The sequence below is a fragment of the Opisthocomus hoazin genome, chromosome 8, assembly GCF_030867145.1.
Source record: "Opisthocomus hoazin isolate bOpiHoa1 chromosome 8, bOpiHoa1.hap1, whole genome shotgun sequence".
Taxonomy (NCBI): domain Eukaryota; kingdom Metazoa; phylum Chordata; class Aves; order Opisthocomiformes; family Opisthocomidae; genus Opisthocomus; species Opisthocomus hoazin.
The window spans coordinates 60302890-60326639 of NC_134421.1; the positions used below are offsets into that span (position 1 = coordinate 60302890).

The following is a 23750-nucleotide window of genomic DNA, read 5'->3' on the forward strand; positions in this document are numbered from 1 at the left end:
CCATGCTTACTTCCATATGTGGTAAGAACATTGTTTTCAGCTCACATTTTTGAGGACTTTAGTATAAATAAAGAAGTTATGCATAATGCAGTAGAGTTTCTTTCTGTGTCTCAAGAGTCAAAACCTATATTTGTTCAAGCATCTCTGTGAGCTTCCAGATGAGTAGACAACCCTTCTAGTCAAATGTAGGTTGATGGGACTCATGTGCACTGAAGAGTGATGAAGGAGATTTGACACAGGATACATTTTCAACATTCAGCACAGTTCTGAATATTACTGGGTTTTAGCGAAAAATAGATCTTCATTACAGAGTAGCATGTAGCAAAGACACTTTTGTTTTCCACTACAGAGATAAGCAAAAAACCCAAAATGTTTCATATTTTTGGTCCAGTCTTTGTATTTCATCAGCAATGGGGTTTTATTTATTACATCGTAAGTATAGTACGTCTTCTTTTATATGACAGAGTCATCCTGTAAGGGAACTAATTCTTCTTCTTTTGTAAAAGCAGTTTAAAACTAAAAGAACATCTTAAATCAGTGAGAAAGAAAAGAACGCTAATTTGCACTGGGGCCATGCAGAAAATATGGCTTAAGAGGTCTCAGATTCTGTACAAAACATCATTTTATATTTTTTTCAGTAGCAGAACTGTTGTTCATGTAGGTTTTCTGCCTTTTCTACTGTTCTCTACACCAGGAATCTTATAACAATACCCTGAGAAGTTTGACATCACCAAACTATGTTTTGGTGTGACACTGAATCTAAATCCAATCCAGCTATGATACTCTTTTAATGCTGTCTACTAGGGCTTTGCCACTATGCATGACCGAAAGGGTAGCGAGTATGAAAGCTGAAAAATATATTGAAGCACACAGCCTGAAGGTTCCTGTGCCATAAGTCTGGTGGGTTTTTTTGGAAGTGTGATATAAAAGAGGATCCCAGTGCAGCTCATCAATTTAAAAAAAAAAAAAAAAAAAAAAAAGCTTATGTTTGCAAATTTTATTTTAATATTTCTGCTTTTAAAAATGCACAGGTTTTTGGTACTATGATTACTTCGGTCCCTGCCATAGGACTGCAAGTGCTGATGCATTTGCTCCATCCACATTAGCAGCTCCCCTTTGGGATTTTGTATAACTAACTTGATGGTTTTCTCTTAGTAGCATTACTTGGGGATTTCATAGTACATTCATTTTATGATAAATCAGGGTGCAATATGCCCATGGACAGGTAGGGCAATGTGCAAGAGTCCATGTTCATGTGCATGTCCTGAGTGCATCATCCCAGTTGTTAAATGAGTTTGCAAGTCATCACTTTCGTGGGCTAAATAAATACCATGCCTAATGGGGAAGGCTGACTAAGACAAAGAGTAACTAGGTGTCTCATGTCACCTTCTGCATGTCGTGTCTTCACCCCCAGATCAACGTCGGCTGCACCACTGACAGCTCCTCTGCCGAGCCGGTGAAGCTGGAGTTCTCACGAGACCTGGGGGCCACCTGGCACCTGCTGCTCCCCTTGTGCTACAGCAGCAGCAGCCACCTCAGCTCCCTCTGCTCCACCGAGCATCACCCAAGCAGCACTTACTACGCGGGCACCACCCAGGGCTGGAGAAGGGAGGTCATTCACTTCGGAAAATTGCACCTGTGTGGGTAAGTGTCCAACTCGTGTTCCTGCCTAGCTGCTTGTCGCTTTGTTTTTATTTCTGTTTCCCATCCAAAATGTTCTCCCGTTACAAAAGTGGTGCATAAGAACTGTGGCACTAGTGCAGACCAAATGACCACTTTTTCTTTGCTTTTTGTCCTAGATGTTAGTTAGTGTTCAGGTGATTCCCCAAAATATGTTATGCCTAATGCTAATGTAGAATGACCTCAGATAATTTCCTATTTATCCATACATCTAATTGGTGACTTTTTTATGGAAGTGGGTTACATGGTAAAATTAATGCAAAACTCATTGTTCTTAAAGTGCTTTGAATGTTCTTTACTGCCATGCATTAGTCATTTGAATTCATCAATGAATTCTTCCATGAAATTTGAGATTCATTAGAAAATGCAGTAAAATGTGAGCTAGTAGAAATTTGATTCTACTTCAATGTAAGGAAATGTACTGATGTGAATACTCGAGGTCTCTTGTAGCTGTAACGTTCTCTAACTCTAAGAAATTCACTGCTGCAGTCACTCAGAAACTTAAAGTTTGTGGAACAGACCAGGTTGGATGATAACAGATACACAGCATAGAAAAACAATACGTGCTAGCAGGCATAATAATATGTAACTTTTTAAAGTATAAAACAGACTGTTTACTTTTTCAGGGAAAAATGTCTTCTAGCATCAACTCAGTTTATGTAAAAGATCAAACCATTAAGGATTAAACTGTAGCACGTATGAATGAAAATGAGCTATGCAACTATGAGTCTGAGTATTTCTGAAACCACCGCATTTGACGGGCCCTCTGCTAAATAAATGGCCCCATATGTGCCTCTAAAAGTATGAAAAGACCTATATGAGATGAGAACCAAGTCTGGAAAGCCTGTATGTTTAATAATTTAAGAAAATGTTTAAATTTTAAACTTGAATTTTCTGGCTTATGACAGTTAACACTTCAAGCATGGACTAGATAACCATCTCTTGCAGCAGCTCATTTGTCATTCTGGTTTTGACCCAAAGAATTATTTGACCCTTTACCCCACTACCCATGCATCCTTCCAAATGAAAATGTTGACTGTGCAGAGTGCTAACTCATTTAAACCTGCCAGCTATTTTGATTTAGTCCTCTGTTCCTGAGTGTTTCTGTCCCGTTTGCCTGCCTTCCCTCCTATTCCTTCCCCAAAACACCAAGCCAGAAGCCAATTGCCGACAGCCAACCAAACCCAGCAGCACAGAGCAGCTTCCGTGGAGTATTCGGTGCCATGAAATTCTCGGGCCAGAGAGCTGAAGGGCGATCTTCTCCACTAGAATCCACTGGAATCACAAGAAAAAAAACTCCAAACCTGACTCCTTGTGTAATTCTAAAAAAACCCAGCATTTTCATCCCCAAAGTGTCAAGTGATTATATTTAAATGAAGATGAAGACATTTTCAGTTACTGCTGCTACAGATGTTATTTTGGAAATAAGTATATGTCCTCAGCAGACAGCTGTAACTAAGAATTAGTATTCTAGTTATGTGCTGAAGGAGAAGCCCAGGGCTTGCTGAACCACTGAAGAAACCCCTACTGACTTCAGCAAGACCAGTATTTCACTCTCTGCTGCAGATACAAGTCAGGTTTCACCCTTGCCCGGAGAGAGCCTGAGAAAAGGAGCTGATGTACCTCAGGGGTGGAATAAATCCAGCCAATGGGGCAGAGATCCCCTCTGAAGAGGAGTTTACAACACCTCCAGCCTCACACTTGTGTTCTTCACCTCAGGGAGCACTAAAATGAATGTTTTTGACTTCCAGCAGGGCTCTGGTTCTGGGGTATCTTTCTTGAAACTATTAGTAGTGTCCCCACCCATCAGCTATCCCTTCTCTCCTAAATCCCGTCATAAAAATTCCTTTTTAGCAAATCAAGAAAAAAAAAATTTTCAGCTACTTGTGCTATTGATTCACCTGCTGCATTTAGATATTTTTAACAAGACACATTAAACATGCAAGGCAATTAAGGGCTTTTCCCTTCTCACTCTCCTGGTTTCCTTCCTTGTTTAAAACCTTTTCTCAACTGGGAATAAAATCAGTCTCTCAAGTGTTTTTCCCCATCTCGATTTGTTTTCCCTCCTTCCCCAGTCGTTTCCTCTTTATATGCAGCATTGACGTGAGTAGCACTTCGGAGGAAAATTAAAAATGACAGGGCAGCACCCAAAGGAGAATATAGTTTAAATTAACAACTTGCAATATCAGTGTGGTTTAAGATTAAGCTGCCTGAAAGCAAGCTGAATAGCTTGGTGGCATGGCAGATCATGTTTTCTTTCCATGTGACTGAGGGTGAGACCCTACCACCCCACCTCCACAGGTGGTCTCCCTGGGGGCAGGCTGGTAGTACAAGGTAAGGATTTCACTCTCTTGGAGAAGGTGAAAGTGGCCCGGTCTGACCCAGACACTGTACCCCAAAGCAGAAGGAAATCTGTCAGACCATGGCCATTCGCTGCCCCATGAATGATGGAGAGAAGAGTGGTTAGATTTCAAATCCATTTTCAGGTCTGCCATTCAGTTTTGATATTACAACTAATAAATAATGTTATTTTTATTTCTCTCTTTACTTGGGTTGAAAGTCAACATAAAGATACATGAGGTACTGAAGGAACTAGATATAGCAGTCAATTTCTAGAATTAAGCTATTTATCAAGCCAGTTCCAACAGAAAGAATACTATATATATGCATAATATGATATATATATGGAATACAAAAAAGATGGAACTATTATTTAAAGTAAGTACACTTTATGCCTTTTTCAGGTTGGCAAGGTTCAGGTGGTACCAAGGATTTTACCCTGCTGGATCCCAGCCAGTGACTTGGGCCATTGACAACGTGTATATTGGCCCACAGTGTGAGGAGATGTGCAACGGCCACGGCAGCTGTATCAACGGCACAAAGTGCATCTGTGACCCCGGGTACTCTGGGCCAACCTGCAAAATAAGTACCAAGAACTCTGACTTCCTTAAGGATGATTTTGAAGGTATCCATTTTGGGGGGGGGGGGGGGGGGCGGTGTCTGAATTCTGCCTGTCCATCTTAGTGGAACCAACGGCTCAAAGGATAAAACAGCAAAGTCTTCCTCACCCCTGCATGCTTGTGAATATAATTTATGCTGTGGGGGTATTCCCACCGACCAAGTAGCTCAGATGTCATTCTCAAGCACAGTTTGTGAATGTCTGATGGCTATCCCTTGTCTGGTTTGGAGTGTCTGACTCTTTGTGAATTTGTTAATGCTGGAATACAAAATCTTGGCAGATATAGAATTTCCTGAAACTCTACATGTAGAAAATAATTTTAGAAGAAAATGGTGGTTTGATGGTAGTTTACTTTTGGACAGACAGAACATGTGCAAGTGAGGCAAACAAGGGATAGCTTTAAGGTTGTGTCGTTTCTCCCTACGAGGGAAATCTAAGGGGCCTTCATACAGCAAACATGGTTTCAGAGCAGAGCGTGTGTCTCAGCAACGAGGGCTATCACTCAGCAGGCACGGCAGAGCGACAGTAGGAGGGAACTTAAAGTCTGGCGCGTGCCTGGGCACACGCAGCATCCACGCACACAACCCTAAAACCACCTCGAGGTTTCCCCTGCTAGCAAGCACGGCAAGAAGAGAACACTTTGAATAACACAAAGCCTGTGAACCAAACTCATCCCTTCATAGGTGCTGCTGTTCATTTTTAATTTTGCCAGGCCTTGCTTGCATGCTACCACATGGTATGCAAAGTTTTTTTATAGACCTGAGTACTTTGTTGTTATCTTCAGAAAAATGCAGAAAAGCTGAAAATCTTGTGAATAACTGGAGTCTCAGATCCCTGTTTCCATACTTCTGGGTTTATTTGGTTTATATTTTTCTGATTCATGGCAGTTTTCTAGAACACATTGCACCAGAAACAATGAATATTTCTTCACTCCGCAGGTGATGTTTAATTTAGCTCTCTTCCTCCGTAAATAGTACTCTTGCAGTAGAAGCGCTTCGGAGTAAATCATAAATATGTATTTACTGTGTATTCAGGTCAGCTGGAGTCGGATAGATTCCTGCTTGTGAGTGGTGGAAAACCTTCAAGGAAATGTGGTATCATGTCTGGAGGAAACAACCTTTTCTTTAATGAAGAAGGCTTACGTATGCTGATGACTCGAGACCTAGATTTGTCACAAGCCAGGTAACACAGTCTCAAAGTTCTTTCAGGATTTCACTGAAGAAATAATGTACTGAAGAATAATACATATGTGATACTTCCATGGTAAAAGGCAAGCTGATATGCTCACTCTAGCAAATATTCCATTTAACCACTGTTACCATTTTAAACTAAATTTAACTTGAACTTTAATGGAATTAACCACTTAAATGCTATTTTTTTCCTTGAATAAGAACTCCAGGATCTGATGCCACACCTTCATTGCTCTCTACAACTACTTGAAAGGAGGCTGTAGTGAGGCAGGTGTTGGTCTCTTCTCCCAGGTAACTAGCGACAGGACGAGAGGCAATGGCCTCAAATTGCCTCAGGGGAGGTTTAGATTAGATAGTAGGAAAACTTTCTTTACTGAAAGAGTGGTCAGGCGTTGGAACAGGCTGCCCAGGGAGGTGACTAAGTCCCCATCCTTGGAGGTGTTTAAAAAACATGTAGACATGGCACTTCAGGATATGGTGTAGTAGGAATGGTGGTGTTGGGTGGATGGTTGGACTTGATGATCTTAGAGGTCTTTTCCAACCTATGATTCTATGATTCAGTAGTTTATGCAAGTTTTTATTTCTTAAATGCATAACATGAGAGACTGATTGCACATCACATGCTCTGCTTGTCTTAGAGTTTGGGGTATTACAAGCCATTGCTTAAACAGCAGTATCTGCTGCCAGTGTAATTCTTCCATTCATCATCTCATAATTCTTTCAGTTCTGAAGCTTAATTTCTTCTTATTGTGCACATTTGCTTCCAATAATCCATTGAGAAATTCCCATCAAGCTGTCAACAGCTACACTGAGCACAGCAATTGAAAAACAAATATTTTTAGTGTATTTAGAGATTATGTTCTATCATGGCCTGCAAAGGAGATATTTGATGAGTGAGACTCGGTGAGCGAGCCACATTAAAAAAATTTACACTAATATAAATTAAACCACGTCCTAACTGCGCGCCTGCTAACAAACAGGCATTGTTTTCTGATTTATTCAGTATCTTAGCTTATATCCTTGTATTATTACTTTGGAGAGATTGCATTTTCTCTGAGTCTTTTTTCCACTGGTCTCTTGTAAACATCCCACTCCTCTCTAATGTTTTCTGGGAAACGGTTTAATAGGCACTTCTCTTTTTGACTTGTCTTTATTAGCACTGAATCTTTAAATAATGGTTTAATTGCAGAGCCTCACGGTTAATAAAGACACCTAATTTCTAACCACTATATTTTTTAGATAAGCAACTAGTTAACCCTCAGCGAGGTAATATTAGAGGTCCCTGTAATGCATTTGTGAGATTGCTCACAGCAAATTTTTTCAGAACTTGGTAAACACAAATATCAATACTCTGCACTAATTTGATTTCCTAGACTGTTCTGAAATTAAAAGATTGCTTAACAAAAGATACAAGAGATCTTGTAAGTTGCTCCATTAGACTAAATGACATGTTTTCCTTATTGCTTGTGTTCAAAGAACCACCATTTATCTCTTCTCATGGTAGCCTGTAGCTGGATTTGCATATATTGACCTCCAGGTGTTACACAGAGATAAATTATATCTGTCTTAGTGAAAGGAAAACAAAGGAGTACGTTTAATTTCTTGTATATGCTTATGTTGTCAACAAATAAGTGTACGCTCTTTTCTGAATAACAAGGCAGATTGCAGCAGCATTGCTGGGGACTGCTCTTTAGCAACCTAAAGTAATTACAGTGGGATTTTCTTAACTTCCAGGCTGACTTTATCGACCACCTGCAAAGTACAACCCATCTGGGGAGGGTTTTTAATTTATGCCAGGAATGATGACAACCAGCATTTCTAATAGATCTTTTAAAGGGTGTCAGACTCAGTAGTCACATTAAAACCTCCGCTTTTCTTCTGAGACCCCCTGAAGCACAGAGGCGAGCAGTGGTGTCGGTGCTGCAAGCCATACTCAGCACCTGGGGATTGTGAGTGGACTCTGCAATCCACTGTCCACTCCTCTCACATCTATATTTTAAAGAATTTAACACAGGGAAGAGTACATTGCCATCACAGTGATACCAGTAGCTGAAACTGCACAGCACAAAATACCAGTAAGGACAGCATATTTTAGGTATTGCATCTGATCAAATCCTTTCAGTTCTGAATTACTGGAAGAATGTCTGCACATTTTAGTGTTACTAGATCTACAAGCAAACTTTGTTTTTCCATTTCAAAATAGGCAGAGCCTTTGCAAAATATCTGTGGGATGAGAAGAGAGATATTTAAAATGCTTAACTTTTTAATCTGCTAGAAGTTATGTCACCTATATTTGAGTGGGTTATTACTACATTAGTAAAAATTCAGATAAAAGAATAGCAAACCACAGAGATCAGATTCAACAGAGACTAGGTCACCTGGGCTTATTTCCTTTGAATTATGTGGTGAATGTCAGAGTAAATCTGAGGAGGCACAAAGACTTGCCATCAGTGAATCCAATCCATTACGGTTGATATGTTGATCTATGAAGGTCCCCAGTGCTCCTTTACAGCACAAGCAATACGTTATGTCTGGGACGTGGAGGTGGGTATAATCTATGGCGAAAGAAGTTATATATAGTAGCAAGGGGAACCGTGACTCGCAGCGAGGACTAGAATTAATTGACTTGCAGGTCTGGTGTTTTATTGAAGCTTTGTCTGCCCAGCACCTCTGCAGCCTCCACTCCCAGTGGATCTACCTGCAGATTAAACCAGAGCAAGACTTTTGATACAAAACTTCTTTTGCACTGTTTCATTTAACTGTGAGCCAGGCAGCACTAATGTAATAATAATCAGAACAGATAAAATTCTCTAAAGCTGTGCAAAAGCTGTGCAAACACGAATTAATACTTGTAATATCCCTGAGAGTCCGATAGGTAAATATCATTACAACAGTGGTTCCCTCCACTCCAAGCACCTAGTAGAGCTATTTATGAGCATCGGCTAACGGGAAGAATTTCGCAGTTTGATACAAGTCTATTGTGCTGCTTTGGAGAAGCCAATTAAATAGGGGATGAAAGCGCTGGTGTCCCCGGGCGGCTTGGGCTGGCTTCAGGGAAGGCAGCACATTTCAGCAGTGTGATTTAGACAAATTTCCCCGGCTCACTAAATGCACAAAATGATCCCTGAAAGTAAAACATGCTTTGTTCTCCTGTCCAGATTTTCTCTAGTTTATGCCAATGGAAAACTGGGATGCTTATTTAGAATTAAAGCATTTCAGCAAATTCATAGCAAATTATGATCTACTTAGGGCACCATTGCTTTTCTGCCACTGAAATCTGTACTCATAGACTACAGGGATAAAAATTTCACCCAGGATTATGTTTCTGATATTGGCAACACCGTCTGCTATGCAGACAAAAGCTCGAAACATAAATGACCGGCTTTGTTCAGCCTCTTCTGCCTAGCAAACTACCACACAGGCAGAATGAATTTTTGTCATCCCACCTGTCTGCCTACTTATATTCTGGAGGCTTTGAAAAGGAAATCATAAGATCTCCTACAGCTGACTCTTACAGCAAGAAGGATAGTCAATACACAAACTCCAAGTCTCTTTAGTTGGTTATCTAGGATGTTGCAGAAAAGAAATCTGTCCAGTAATTGCTCCCCCTGTTAGATTTGTGCAGTTCTTCATGAGACTGGGATGTGGCAAGGGGGTGCCAGACCCCAGGAGCCAGCCTGTGCTGCTGCAGTATTCGCTCAACGGGGGCCTCACGTGGAGCCTTCTCCAGGAGTTCCTCTTCAGCAACTCCAGCAATGTGGGACGGTACATTGCCTTGGAAATTCCTTTGAAGGCCCGCTCCAGCTCCACTCGGCTTCGCTGGTGGCAACCATCTGACAATGGGCATTTCTACAGTCCCTGGGTAATCGACCAGGTAATTAATCCTCTGGGTTGGTTTTTTTAAATACAACTTTAGACTGTTTTCAGTCATAATGTTTCCCTCTTGTTGTCACGTGTCATTTCACTGAGTCAAGCAAAAAAGGCTTTGTATAAAGATATTCCAGAATTATAATAATCTAGCAAAATAATAGAGCACAATTACTGTTTGCTAATCGTGTGTTTTTAATGCTCCATTTCCATGCGGGGTACTGAGCGCCCATTTTGGAGCTAGGAAAGTCCCATACATAGGTAGACCCAGAGGTTCACGCTGCAGAAGGCCTTCCCATGCAACATGCAAATCTGAGTTCAAACTTCAAAAACCTTCATTTAAAATCTGTCCAAATATGTAATTGATTTGGTAGAATGTAATAGAAATTAACTACAGAAAAATGTCGATCACTGTCCATCTTATTTTGAAACAAAGGTTTGTTTCATATTTGGGGTTTGCTTCTATAAAGATTATTATGTTGCCTTGTACAATTTCGTATGAATCTCAAGAAAACCCGCTAAAGTGATTGCACTCTGAGTAATATTATTGGGCCATCCAAGTTCAACTTTCTTAAACATTTACAAATGTATTTTTAAAGGAGTTGGTTCAGATCCTCAGGAAAACCAAGAAACCAAACTCCCAGCCAAGTTTAATGATGTGGTTACGAAATGTTACTCCCCATCCCTCCATTTAAAAAATTAAAAAATCCTCCTTCTTTCGTTCCTATATCTTCATTGAATGTAGTTATATTATTTCAGAACAATCAGAAACTGAATTCAAAATAACAAACTAAAATTAATCCTACCTTGCTTGCTGTTGAATAATAAAATGCTGACATCTTACAGTTGATGGCAAAGCAGAGACTATTTCCCTAGTTCTATCAGCAGATGCAATCTGAGAGTAGTGCACCATGTTATAGTAGAGCTGAACAGTCAGTAGGAAAAATGACAGTGTAATCACTTTGCTCCTACCAACATTTATTTCTATGAGCAGTTTTACTTCATCCACGATGGAGTTCACCTCCCTGAACTTTAGATTTCTACAGCTGAGCTGATCTCTTTAGGACCCGTTTATAGGAAGAAGATATTCCCCTTCCTTATAACCTCAACTCTTTACAAAGTAAATGTGTTCATTTTGCACCAGCAGAATATGTATGCATAGATCAGTAAATCTCTTCCTCCTCCAGGATGCTGCGTCATGTGCATGTTTGTGAAGAATTCTAGACACTTCTTCTTTTCAATAACAATTCCTTTCCTAATGTTTCAGATTCTTATTGGAGGAAACATCTCTGGCAATACAGTGTTAGAAGATGATTTCACAACTCTTGATAGCAGAAAGTGGCTGCTCCATCCTGGTGGAACCAAGATGCCGGTCTGTGGCTCTACTGGGGATGCTCTAGTGTTCATTGAGAAAGCTAGCACCCGCTATGTTGTCACCACTGACATCGTTGTCAATGAAGACTCTTTCTTGCAAATAGATTTTGCAGCATCCTGCTCTGTCACAGACTCCTGTTACGGTAATGACTTCTTAGTAAATCCTGCCTTCCTCTTCCTCTCCTGTATAGGAAAGTTCATTTGTTTTCTGGTTCCATTATTCATCATAATGAGAACTGAGAAACAAAAGAAAGCTGCATGTTTCTGTTAGGAATTGTAGTATCAGCTTTTTTATTCTAGGTGTCTGAAGCCTAAGATAAATTAAAGTACATTATTCCCTCCAAGCACTGAAGTTGCAGTTCAGTTCATTTAAGAAAAAGACTAACAGTTGTCTCAAATCCATTCACCCGTAGATGGTATCCACAGCTTGGGGTGATGTTTTGGTTCTAATCATAAGCAGCTGGGTGCTTCCTATGTATGCATCTTGCTTTGTGGGTTTGCATTTTCAGTGAAGTCTCAGTTCAGGTCTCACTTGCACCCGTATAACTAAGAAATCTTTTATATCAGCATACATCTGACACAAGCTAAGTCAGCATCAACTGCAAAAATTTGTGTTGTCCATATGAAATAATAAATGTATATATATATGTATGTATGTGTGCATAGATATATGCACATATATATGTATACTTACGTATACACATAATGATGCAATTTTTAATTACCTAGCTTCCTTTTTTCCATGTGATGTTTATTCAGTGCAGAGCATATTTTTATATGTCTATATGTATATATACACGTATAGACTTATACATACACATACACAAATCAAAACATGCTCTGCACTCAATACACATCACATGGAAATTTAAAATTGTTTCATTATGTGAATTTTAAGATGCACAAGAAATAGGACTTCCTAACTTTTGCATGCTTGTGTGTATGTCTTAAATTACATTCTTTTAGCATAGGGTTTTGAGATATAGATTTTTTTTTATTGAAGAGCAGAATACAATATGTTGCAGTACATAGCATGTGTTAATTGCCTGGATTGCTGACTGTTCCTCTAGAATTCTCCATAAAAATGAAAAAGGTTTTACATGAAGTCCCAGAAGCAGCTTGTCTCATTTTGCTGTTTTGAAGCCAATGGAAGTAACTGAGATATTTTACTCACATGTCGAACAATATTTTTTCCCTTGGTATTAAAAAGACTGCGGCATGCTAAGATCATCTCTGCTAAGTTCAAAAGTGTTTTGGCAGCTTAGCTATCTACTGGCAAAGGAACAGTTCCTTCTTTTTTTCTTTCTTTGTCTACTATACTTACAATTATCTTAACTTAGTATTAAATTAGGGAGGATAATCATGCTTCCAGTCATGATGAGCAAAGCATTTCTTTTTGATGATGGAGATTTAACACTAAAAACTCACTTACCCTTGTTTGTATCCACTTGTCCTTGCACTTCTATAGCACTGTCTTCAGTGCTTAGTCATGAAGTAGGACTGACTGGGTGATTAAGGGTCATTCTCTGTGCATGATGGTAGAAGAAATGGGTCTGTAGTAATCAAAAAAGATCACAGATTTACCACCTCTGTCACTGCAACCACGCTCCATGTTTTACGCAGCCAGAATGCCTGGCAGCTGGAACATTTACTTCAAGTTATAGTTCTGTGCCTATTATTATTTACTTTTTAATGGCTGCATAAAAGTTTAACTTGAAGTATTTAGTGAGCTTGACTAGCCTTTATTTTTCATAATAAAAGTTTATAAGCCATAAACATCAAAACAATGAAATTGCTGATTTTTGCTGAGAAATGCGTGCATTAGTTTAATATGGCTAGATTGTGTTTGAATGAAAACAAGCTCACTAACAAACTCTGTTTTAAATTGTTTATGCTAGATAATGGAATGAGCTGGTCTGGAGAGGGGTGGAAGAGTGACTAAACCATCTTATGACAGAGCCAAAAGTTTGATTTTGAGTCTTGCTCTGCCTTACACAATTATTACATTCAGCTAAATCTCATCCTTCAGCCTGAAAAACACAAAAATCTGCTGGTCATGATGCTGTCACATCACTTTCTTGCATGCTGCAGCTACAGAAGTTGGCTTGACTTAGTCCTGACAACTTGACAAGTGACTTTGTCATTGCGCCTGTGGTCCCTTGAGTTAGGTGGCGGATGTGGAGGTGTATGTCCTGCAGATTTCTCCCGAGCTGTACCTGCTCAGCTACATGTAACGTATCCTCCAGCACTGCCACCAAAGGAGATAGCTTTGTGCTTCTGACCCAAGGGTTTGAAAAGTGTTGAGCGGTTATTTTCTCAGCATAGACTTGTGACTGACACTCTCTGGGGTTACTAGTTTATTGTAGACCTATGGATGTAAGTCTCTAAATTAAGTAACTCACTATCTTTCTACCCTTAGCTATTGAACTGGAATATTCAGTGGACCTTGGGCTGTCCTGGCACCCGATTTTGAGAGACTGTCTTCCCACTAATGTGGAATGTAACAAGTACCATCTCCAGAGGATTCTGATTTCAGACACTTTCAACAAGTGGACCCGGATTACTTTGCCTCTCCCTGCCTATACTAGGTATCTCCCTGTGGTTTTCTACAGAATAAATCTAAATGCATAACTATGTACTGAGGCACGATACATTATAGCGTTAAAATAATTGTACCTTGCCATTTTTGTTTGGTCCATGTATATAGCAACAAGTAACTATAAGGACATGAAACTCCATCTTGCTTTGCATAAAAATTGCAAAACTACTATGTGTGTTCACTTTTCTTAGTTATTTAAAGATAGGAAACTCTTATCCATCTTGTCCTGAGGAAGGGCAGGGGGAACTTTTTAAAAGAACGCCATGTTATTGTCAGCCTGACTAAATTCTCTTTGTTTCGGTGGCTGATTTGACTGACTGAATCCCCATGGCACCCCGTGCTTGCTGTTCTTGGCTATGAGCTGGTGTTTTAAACATAGCACTTTTCAGGCTTCTTGTTTTTCTGTGCATTCCTTGTATCCTTTGTGTTCCTCTCAGCTTTGATGCTCTCCTCCTTGTTTCTACACATGCCACATTTTCACCTCCTCTTCCTTTTCCTACATTCTTTTGTCTTTGAGAGAAGAAAAATCGTGGGCAGTTGCAGTGAAAGGAGCTGTTTGGCTCTGACAGTGCTATTGGGAGTGCTGCCATACGGTTCCCTACCATGCCCAGAAAACTGCTGGATTTTTGTTTTGTTTGTCAAAAAGATCGATCCAAGCACAACCGGGTAGTTCAGCCTTCCAGTCTACGTCCTTATTGATGTGCTGGTCTGCGGTGATAGCTGTGACTGTGCCCCGCGCAGTCATATCCGATAAAGCCAGCATAGAGCTAGCCCAAAGAAAAGCCCTGCAGACACAGGTAGCCTGGATGTCAGGCTCTCAGCACAACTTTGCTCTGCAGCTTTGCTGCTATTGCTGAGCCCAATCTCCTCACATAGGCATAGGCTGAACTATCTGCAGGCACAGAAGTAGGCACAGTGCCGGCAGAGCCTATGCCTGCTTGAGAAGGTTGTTATAAAAGATGCCAACTAATGCACATACGAGTTTGGAAACAGAGAACTTTGTTTTTCAGCCAATCTACTGAGAGCATATGGTCTATTACTAATCATTCTGGGCATCTAGACTCTTCCCTATACTCATTGCAGTTCTTTATGTCAAGTAATAGTACGTTTTTAGGACTTGTTCCCAGCATTGATCCCCTCTGCTTACTCTTTTGTACTGCTTCACTGCATATTGTCTGCAAAATCCATTACCCCAACAGTTCTTGTATAAAGTCTGTAAATTTGTGTTCAGGAGGCGTTTCTGGGGCTGAACAGAATCAATCAGGACTGGGGTTGATGTTCCAAACCAATCGAATTTGGACCTGAAAGGAACCTACCACTTGAGACAAACTCAGGTTTATAAATAGCTGTGATTTTAAGACTGCAAAGTTTTTGAGCTGTATATGCCAAAAGAAGTCTGATGCTCTGCTGAGGCAAAGATTGTTCTTCTGTCCAATTCAATAACTACATACGTTGGCTCAAATAATACCATTTCCCAAAGATACTAAGATAGGGATTGCATGAAAGAGGTTATTACAACCTTAGGTCACAAGCAAGGGAGAAGTAAAGCTTCAGAATAGGTGCAGCTAATAGACCCTTTAGTCTAGATGTGATATAATTTTTATGCTGCTTAATTATTTCACACTGTGTAACAGCAGGTGTGTGTCTTCAGTTGTTTGTGTCTGTATGTTTTAGGGATGTGCAGGCTACCTAGTTAATGGCCTGGTGCACAACATCCATACTTACATAGTGTTTTAGTGTTCATGCACCCCAGAGTGCTATCTAACCTCTGGCCTGTAGAAGGCAACAAACACTTAGTTATATCTTAGACTCAGAGCTGATTTTTAAAATGCAAATGCAAATACAAAGCTGCTCCCAGAAGCATCAGCTCCATAAGTTGTTAGTGAAGCACCAAATCTAAAGCAGGCAGTGTGAGATATAGGTGCTTGTCTTTATTCCTCAAGGATGTCCTCGCAATTTATGTAATTCTTTTAAAAATGCTATTTGGTGATCATCTAGACAGCACAGCAATAATTTATTTTTGGATTAACTTGTTATTCATTCACCTCATATAACATGACTATAAAGAAATAATTAATAGGACAACATTGAACTTACCATAAAAGATCTATTTTTATACTGAATAAATTTGGGGGATTTTGCTGTTTATTTGTTTTTGTGTCTACAATAATCGTGATTTCTCTTTGAGTTTCAAAAGAAAACAGACTACACAAAGTTCAATGCTGCCATCTAGTGCTGTACAGCAAAACCTGGACTAGCTTGAATTTAAAATGGCATTTTTGATGTTACAGAAATTTATCTGCTCGCAGCTATTCAAATATAGGTGCCCACTGCTGCATGAGCTAAATAGCTATTTGGTGTTCCCTGACTGTTTCGGCTAGGTTTTCATCATCTGTGTTGGAAGCTGAGACACTTAATTCACATATAGCTACATCAAAGTCAGGTGTTTGAATAGGGAGCTAAGCCCTGTTTAATCAACAAAATAAAAGTTTTTTACTGAAAGGAGCCAGTATCACACCATAGATAATTTCTTAACGTTTCCAGCCAAGCCCTGGATGGAGAGGAGGGAGGAAATGGCAAAACCAGGGTCACACTGCAAGCCCTGCACAGGCACTCTCACCTGTCCCCTCTAGATTTGTAAATGGCAGCATCTTGCCTAGGAGCCAATCCACTCCCTAGAGCTGATCTTACTAAGTGTAGTTGGGAGAATTCATAGAGAAAAAGTCAGGTTAGTTCATTAACTTGGACTGAAGCAGTAAAACTCAGGCTCGGGGTGAAACTTGGAGGATTTGGGTGATTCTGGCTTGATCCAGCTCCCAGCTATCCCTCAAGTCTGGATTTGTGCTGGGATGTGGTTGTGACTGGTCCGAGCTTCCCTTTGGGCATACCACCTTCTTCCTATCCTCTTCTCCACTGCACCAACCACAGCCCACTTGCTTTGCTCTCACCGGTGAGCCCTTTCCCACCTCCCACACTCTCCATAGGCTACCAGACACCCATGCTTTGTCCCACTCTCAAAATGTGGGCACCCTGCTCTTGGCTTTTCAGGGACCTTGTTGTTGCCAGGGATCAGCCCTGCTGACATCAAATCTTCCAGGAGCACTGTAGCCTCCAGCTTGACACTTCCTTTCAGTCAAAATAGATTAGCTTAGCTAGAAATACTACTCTTCTGTTTTTCTTTCTCTCCCAAAGATCTCAAGCAACTCGTTTCCGCTGGCACCAGCCTGCTCCTTTCGATAAGCAGCAAACGTGGGCAATCGATAACGTCTACATTGGGGATGGCTGCATAGACATGTGCAGTGGCCACGGGAAGTGCACGCAAGACAACTGTGTGTAAGTGCAGCTTGTTCCTTGTCCCGCCCAGCACTGTAGCATTTCACTGCTCCTCCATCATTTTAATGAACTTGCAGGAGAGACTTGGATACAATTTTTGAAAGCAAGGTGGATTTTGCTGTTAAAACTGAGCAGGGCACTGGGACCACTTGGGAATGCAAATAACAAGGGGAAGGGCAAGTGCAGGGGTTGGGTCTGCCAGACCTCTGCGTGTTCGCATGTCGTGGGTGATGCTGCCGGTCCGTTCCTCAGCAGCAACACATTGCCTCTGCTGTTGCCTGTGCTGCATCTTGGCTCCCTTCCCAGTGGGTAGGCAGAAGGGATCCCCTTGAGTTTGCACACCCCTCCAGGGACATACAGTCCTGGAGCTTCCCAGAAGATGTCATCCTTATTCCTGAGCAGTTTCATGCTGTGTCCCCATGCCCTTATCCCAACGCTGGGTGCAGAGGACCTGGGCCTGGGCTGCAGGTGGGACACGTCCACTAAGCAGATGGATATACACCAGTTCTTCACAAGGCCCGATTTTGCCCTGGGACTGGTGTTGGCTCGATGGCCTGGTGCCTCTGCTATACGGTAGGGTTTGCCAGTGGAGACAGACTGGTTTGATCTTCAAACTGTCTGTATAACAGCCCACACAGAGCCCTGCACAGCTAACAAACAACAACCAGATCTCAGATTTGTCTGTCTGGCAATAGAGAAATACCTTCCAGATGGATGCATTGCTTTTTCCAGCCACAAATGGCAACAGAAATGGGAGAATGGTTGTATAATTGCATTGCGACTGTGTTTGTTAAAAATATATTAGGCTGCAGAATGGACATATTATTGTGTTGTCCTCTGTCCTGACAGCACCGAAGTACCAAGGCACGATCTCCCTGGTGAAATCTGCGTAGTAGCAGAACACATTTCCGTGCTGTTATCCAATCTTTGACTCATTATAGGAAGGTTTTTCAGAGGACAAAAAAAATTGAGGACTGTATAAGGAAACAACAGGGAAGTACCCATCCACTAAAATTTTACATAGACTAATGTAAAATATAACATTAGCAGGACATTCTTTGGCTTGGCACATTCTCTTAGATTTATCTATCCAAGTAGAATGTACTTTACTGATTTCACTCTGTGATGGAGTGTACTCTATATTAGCAGCTTGAATGATGTATAATACTAGCTTTCCTGAAGTCATTTTTGTTCCATGTTAACAACTACAAAAAGCGGCAGATGTTTAAAACCCCCATATACCAGTTGTGCGCTGGTAAATGGTGCAGACAGCCTCTACACGGAATAAGATGGCACCTGAATGTGGAATAACACGGCACTGATTATACACCCATGCAAAGCCTTTGCCAGCTGAATTTTGCATTTGCTTTCCTCCGCAGCTGCGATGAGCACTGGGGTGGGCTCTACTGCGACGAGCCGGAGACCCCCCTTCCGACACAACTGAAAGACAACTTCAATCGCTCGCCATCGAACCAGAACTGGCTGACAGTGAACGGGGGCAGGCTGAGCACGGTCTGCGGAGCGGTAGCCTCCGGGATGGCTCTTCACTTCAGCGGGGTGCGTGTTCAGCATGGAGACTGACTCACTGCCTTCGACAGGATAAATGGGACTGATACAAAAAGTTGAATAAATAGCAATGTGTTAAAAAATATCGGCATAGCTTACTAAATATAAAATATATGAAAAAAGCTTATATCCTTTACGTAGCTGAAGGTCAAACTCGGACAGGTCCTACAGACTAGGGCCAGCCACAAACATTCCAGGCAAGCAGATACTATGTTCCTGGCTTTGCTGCAGCCAGGAAAATGAAATATAGCATGTGTGCTTCCTGAAAGGATCCATGGAGAGGCCTTAGGAGGTGGGGCTGATAGATTAAAGCACAGTCCAGGTGCGTAGACATTCAATTCCACTTGCTCGTAATGGCCTCCTCATAGCACTAACAGCTCTCCAATAAAGACTGGAGTTTGGTGCAGCTTCTAATCAGACCACAGAGGTAAATTAATAACTAGGTATTTGCATGTGTATAACTTGCACTTGGTCCTTGAAAATACATCCATGCGTAGCCTTGTCCTTCAGATATTTCATTGCTGCTTTTCTTTCAGAGTAAGCTCAGAGTAAAATTTCCTGTGTTTTAGCTACATACATAGGTATATAACCCAGACTGTTGCTGAATTATAGTTTGCTTACAGATAGCTTTGGGATAACAAAAACGATGAAATAGTATTTTAGAAACATGTAAAACGTATGCTTGTAGATATCTTCTGTACAAATTTATATCTAGGTTCAAACTGATGCAAGTTTTCTAAAATAAAGTAACAGAAGCATTACATTTCCAATCTCCTCCAGTAGGACTAAGTAGGCACCACTAATAGACTAAGCAAGGTACGTGAAGTATAAAAGGGATTATAGGAAAACACACAACATTGCTGTGCCATTTGATGGTTGGCACAAATTGAGCCATTAGCACATAATCTACACTGGAGGCATGGAGTTTTCTAACTCTTGTATTCACAAGTAAGGTGAATACAATTCTTGACACTGAATGTCATAAAGCCGTAGGTACAAGTAGCAACGTGTATGAATACACATCAGATGTAAGATGGAACATAACTGAAATTATGTCCTTAGGCAAGATCATCTATTGTTCTGTTTTTTATAATTAGTATAATTTTTTACAATTTTGAAGGTTTTACAACATGAAGTTATACTAATAGTGACTGCATAGTCTAACACTTTTTAGGTTCATAAGTTTTGCCAGCCAACACCAGCCAACATATTTTTTCATTGCTTTTAAGGGCTGCAGCCGTATGTTAGTTACAGTGGACTTGAACCTCACCAGTGCAGAATTCATCCAGTTTTATTTCATGTATGGATGCCTGATAACTCCTAACAACCGCAACCAAGGAGTGCTGCTGGAGTATTCTGTGAACGGTGGAATCACCTGGAGCCTCTTAATGGAAATTTTCTATGATCAATTCAGCAAGCCTGGGTTTGTAGATACCTTCTTCTGCCTATATAATTTCCTATACTGAAGTGAGGTGGTCTTGAATGTTTCATAAGAACTTGTGAGATACATTACTGCTGTGGTTTGGATATCAGATCTTCAAGAGTTCAGCCTGTCCAGTCCTGCAAGCGTTTATGAATGGCCTTGGCACATGTCCTTGAGCATCAGCATTTGTGCAGCTGCTAGGCCAGAAATATAAGGGTTGTAAGGAGTCCGTAGCAGTCTGGTAGATTTTTAAATGGTTGCAGGAATATAAATTAATAGCTACTGTAATGATGTCCATCCTGCTCTTTAAGATAGTTTCATTTGCAGTCTGGTTTCTTACTGACAAGAGCAGAAAGTCATTCCTTGAACTAGATAGAAAATGGTGTGGAGAGGAGAAACTGCATTTCTGTAGATCCATCGAAAGGATGGATACACTCAAGCCCTACTTTCAGACATTTGTGAGATTCAAACCATGCACAGATATGGGTGGACCTTTTCATCACTGATTAATATAGGACTTGTAGAAAATAGGGCTGGGATGGACCCATAATTGTTATTTTATTTGAATACACCAAGAAGTCATTAGCACTTTAATTGGACAAGAGATCTAAGTCATCTACTGTAACGGAAAGACGAAAAATGCACTAGAACATTTCTATCTGCTGAATGGCTCCAGGTTGAAAATGGTAATCTTAATTTTACTTCAACATTGCCCTTCTTAACATTTCCCTTAATTAGGACCTTACAGTCATACCCTGCTGGTCTAGACCATTGCATTTGGTTCCACAGACCCACCCAAAATCACATGAGCTTGCTCAAACCATGCCACAGTCTGACTGCTGGCCCTTCCCACCTCAGTCTGAGCGCCCGTCCTAGGGATGACATTGGAGTGATCAGAAAGGTTTTTGTTTCAGCAGTCTCCTGTAGGGAAAGAGAGGCTAGATCACTCAGTCTTTCCCTGCTTTCCCTACTTTTGCATACTCTAGGAAACAACAGGAGTGGACCTGGTCAAAGCACCCAGCACAGAGCATTGGAAATGTCCTTCTCCTGTGGCTTTCCTCAACTAATTTCCACTTTGTATTTCAGCTTTGTGAACATCCTCCTCCCCTATGATGCCAAAACCATTGGGACCCGCTTCCGCTGGTGGCAGCCGAAACATGATGGCCTGGACCAGAACGACTGGGCTATCGACAATGTGTTGATCTCCGGCTCAGCTGACCAGAGGACGGTGATGCTCGACACCTTCAGCAGCGCTCCTCTGCCGCAGCACGAGCGGTCCCCTGCTGACGCAGGGCCCACCGGGAGGATCGCCTTTGACATGTTTGTGGAAGACAAAACTACAGGTAAAGGTTTTACATGGATCTGAATTAAAGAGCAAGAAGTCAGTGCAGTAATTCCAAACCTTGCTGAGCATCGGAATCTTTGTCTCACTGTGACTGATGTCACAAACAATCCCCTCACTACAGGGGTTTTATCTTTTGGTTTTAGTTCACAAAATGCAAAATGAAAAGATGTAGTGTAACTTTTCTTTTTTTACGGCATGAATTTATTTAGAAGATTAACGTCTCTTCAAAGAAAGAAAAAAGGATGAAAAAATGTCAGGATATTCTAAGCAGATTTCTTAACCTGAGTATTTGTTTCCTATTTCCTAGCTTCTTTAAACATTCTTTAGTGCAGTGAAGTTACATTTTGCAATTCGATTTCGTAGAGGAAGTATTTCTGGATGTTTACAAGGCTTAACAGCTAACAGTGTTGGGTACCCTTTGTGCAGACAGGTAGGCAACACCCATTAAAAAGTTCTCCCATAACATCCAGTGCAACAGAAGTTTATGTTTTGAGTAAGTCTCAGATCCTTACTTCTTAAACATTAAAAATAACGCTGTAATGCTTATGTAAGAGAGTAGTAAGAGGTGCTTTGAGCAATAAATGTGATAAATGTGATAAATATGTACATGGGAAAGATGGGGTACTGACATTCTCAGGAGCAATGCTAAATAATTCTCATATAGGTTGAAAAACAAAGCTATGAATCACCTTTAGTGGTAAACACTACTTGTTTTCTTTGGTTTATATAGTCATTGTATATTATTGATATTCTCATTAATTTTCCAGTGAATGAACACTGGTTATTCCATGATGATTGCTTGATTGAGAGGTTTTGTGATTCTCCTGATGGTGTCATGATCTGTGGGAGCCATGACGGCAGAGAGGTCTACGCAGTCACCCACGACCTGACTCCTACAGAAGGCTGGATTATGCAGTTCAAGGTAAAATCTCTATCTGCAACATAGTTATCCAAAACCACATCTTGCTCCAAGTCCAAGCAGAGTTTTCAGGAGGTAGGATGATGTATAGGCCTACACATGAGCCATTCCCTAAGGGAAAATTGTTATTAGTAGGCCATCCTCATTTTTCTCACCTACTCTGTGTTGGTCAGGTTTAATACCGCGAGCTGTTCTCAGAGGTAACGCTCTCTTCCCTTCCAGCACAGCAGTTGTACGGACATCATGTAATGAGGACACTACACATATAGAAGGTGCCTACTTTGTTACAGCTGCTTGGTGAGGGAAAAGTACCTCAGCAGTGTCCACAGCACTACTATGTTAGCACACATTCACATCAAACCATGCACCCCCTTACCTCAATCAAAGAAATAACCCAGCGATATATGGAAGTTGTAAGAGCGCTTTGCACATCTCTTCCATAAAAAAGGCCTGCCTGACATAACCAAGCTGGGTGGCCTCCTCCAAAATATTCAAATCTTAGGTTGTGTGGGAGGGTAGATTATTAGTTCTGGGGTACTGGGGTATAAGGCACAAGTGTCAAAACCTGGAAATCCAGAAGTGTGAGCTAACTAGAAGAAAATGAATCTCTGCATATGGTGCATGTTCTCAGTCTTGGGAATACTGATGAGATCTGCAGATGACCAGTACCATACAAGCACTGTTACTGCCATCATTCAAGTAAAATTCTGCAGTCAGTTTTCAGGTTCAAACATTTTTTAAAACTCTAACCATCACCACAGTTAATTCTAATTTACTTATGCTCTCTTCTTTATTAGGTTTCTGTTGGATGTAAAACTTCAGAAAAACTTGCACAAAATCAGGTCCATGTGCAGTATTCCACTGACTTTGGTGTTAGCTGGAGTTACTTAGTACCGCAGTGTTTACCAGCTGATCCAAAATGTTCTGGGAGTGTTTCGCAGCCGTCTGTCTTCTTTCCTACAAAAGGATGGAAAAGAGTAACTTACTCACTGCCTGAAAACCTTGTGGGCAAGTAAGTATGAATTTGCTACTCATTTTGTCTTGGACTCAGTGCTTTCCAAAAAACACACAGGGCGATACATCTGCCTATTCATTTTCTTTCAAGAAAACAGCAGACTAGCAGCATTCACGTTCATTACATATGCTGCACAGTTTTCTTTCCTGTCTTTCAAGATTGACCATGACTCTTGGTCTGAACAACCGGCAAAGTTACCCTTCTCCACAGCTTGCTCTGGTACTGCATGTTCTGCTCTGCTCAGACACCCGCAGTCAATTAGAGAGCAGATTTATGACCTTACTGAGTGGAAAAGTTACCCTTATTGTCTGCAGTCATCTGCACATATGCAAACCATTTGTCGCTTTCTGCAAAATTAAAATCTCTTCTATTCTTTGAGTAATCTGCTCAAGAAGTATAACCAAAATTGAAATTCTCTTGCAAGAAGCCAGTATAGCTTTCTCCAGCTTCAGCAGCATCTGGAATCCATCCATTTATCAT

General features: G+C 40.9%; 1 protein-coding gene across 2 annotated transcripts in view; it reads left to right on the forward strand.

Annotated features, from left to right (window-relative positions):
- Nucleotides 1-23750, forward strand: part of RELN (reelin) — a 300342-nt gene that overhangs the window by 253611 nt on the left and 22981 nt on the right. For both annotated transcript variants that reach the window (XM_075429592.1, XM_075429593.1), the window contains exons 41-52: nt 1415-1644; nt 4425-4645; nt 5674-5821; nt 9445-9703; nt 10964-11213; nt 13490-13658; nt 16862-17002; nt 18382-18559; nt 19798-19991; nt 21078-21334; nt 22104-22258; nt 23053-23267. In XM_075429592.1, the coding sequence (XP_075285707.1) occupies nt 1415-1644; nt 4425-4645; nt 5674-5821; nt 9445-9703; nt 10964-11213; nt 13490-13658; nt 16862-17002; nt 18382-18559; nt 19798-19991; nt 21078-21334; nt 22104-22258; nt 23053-23267 (2417 nt within the window). The remainder of the gene's footprint in view (nt 1-1414; nt 1645-4424; nt 4646-5673; nt 5822-9444; nt 9704-10963; nt 11214-13489; nt 13659-16861; nt 17003-18381; nt 18560-19797; nt 19992-21077; nt 21335-22103; nt 22259-23052; nt 23268-23750) is intronic.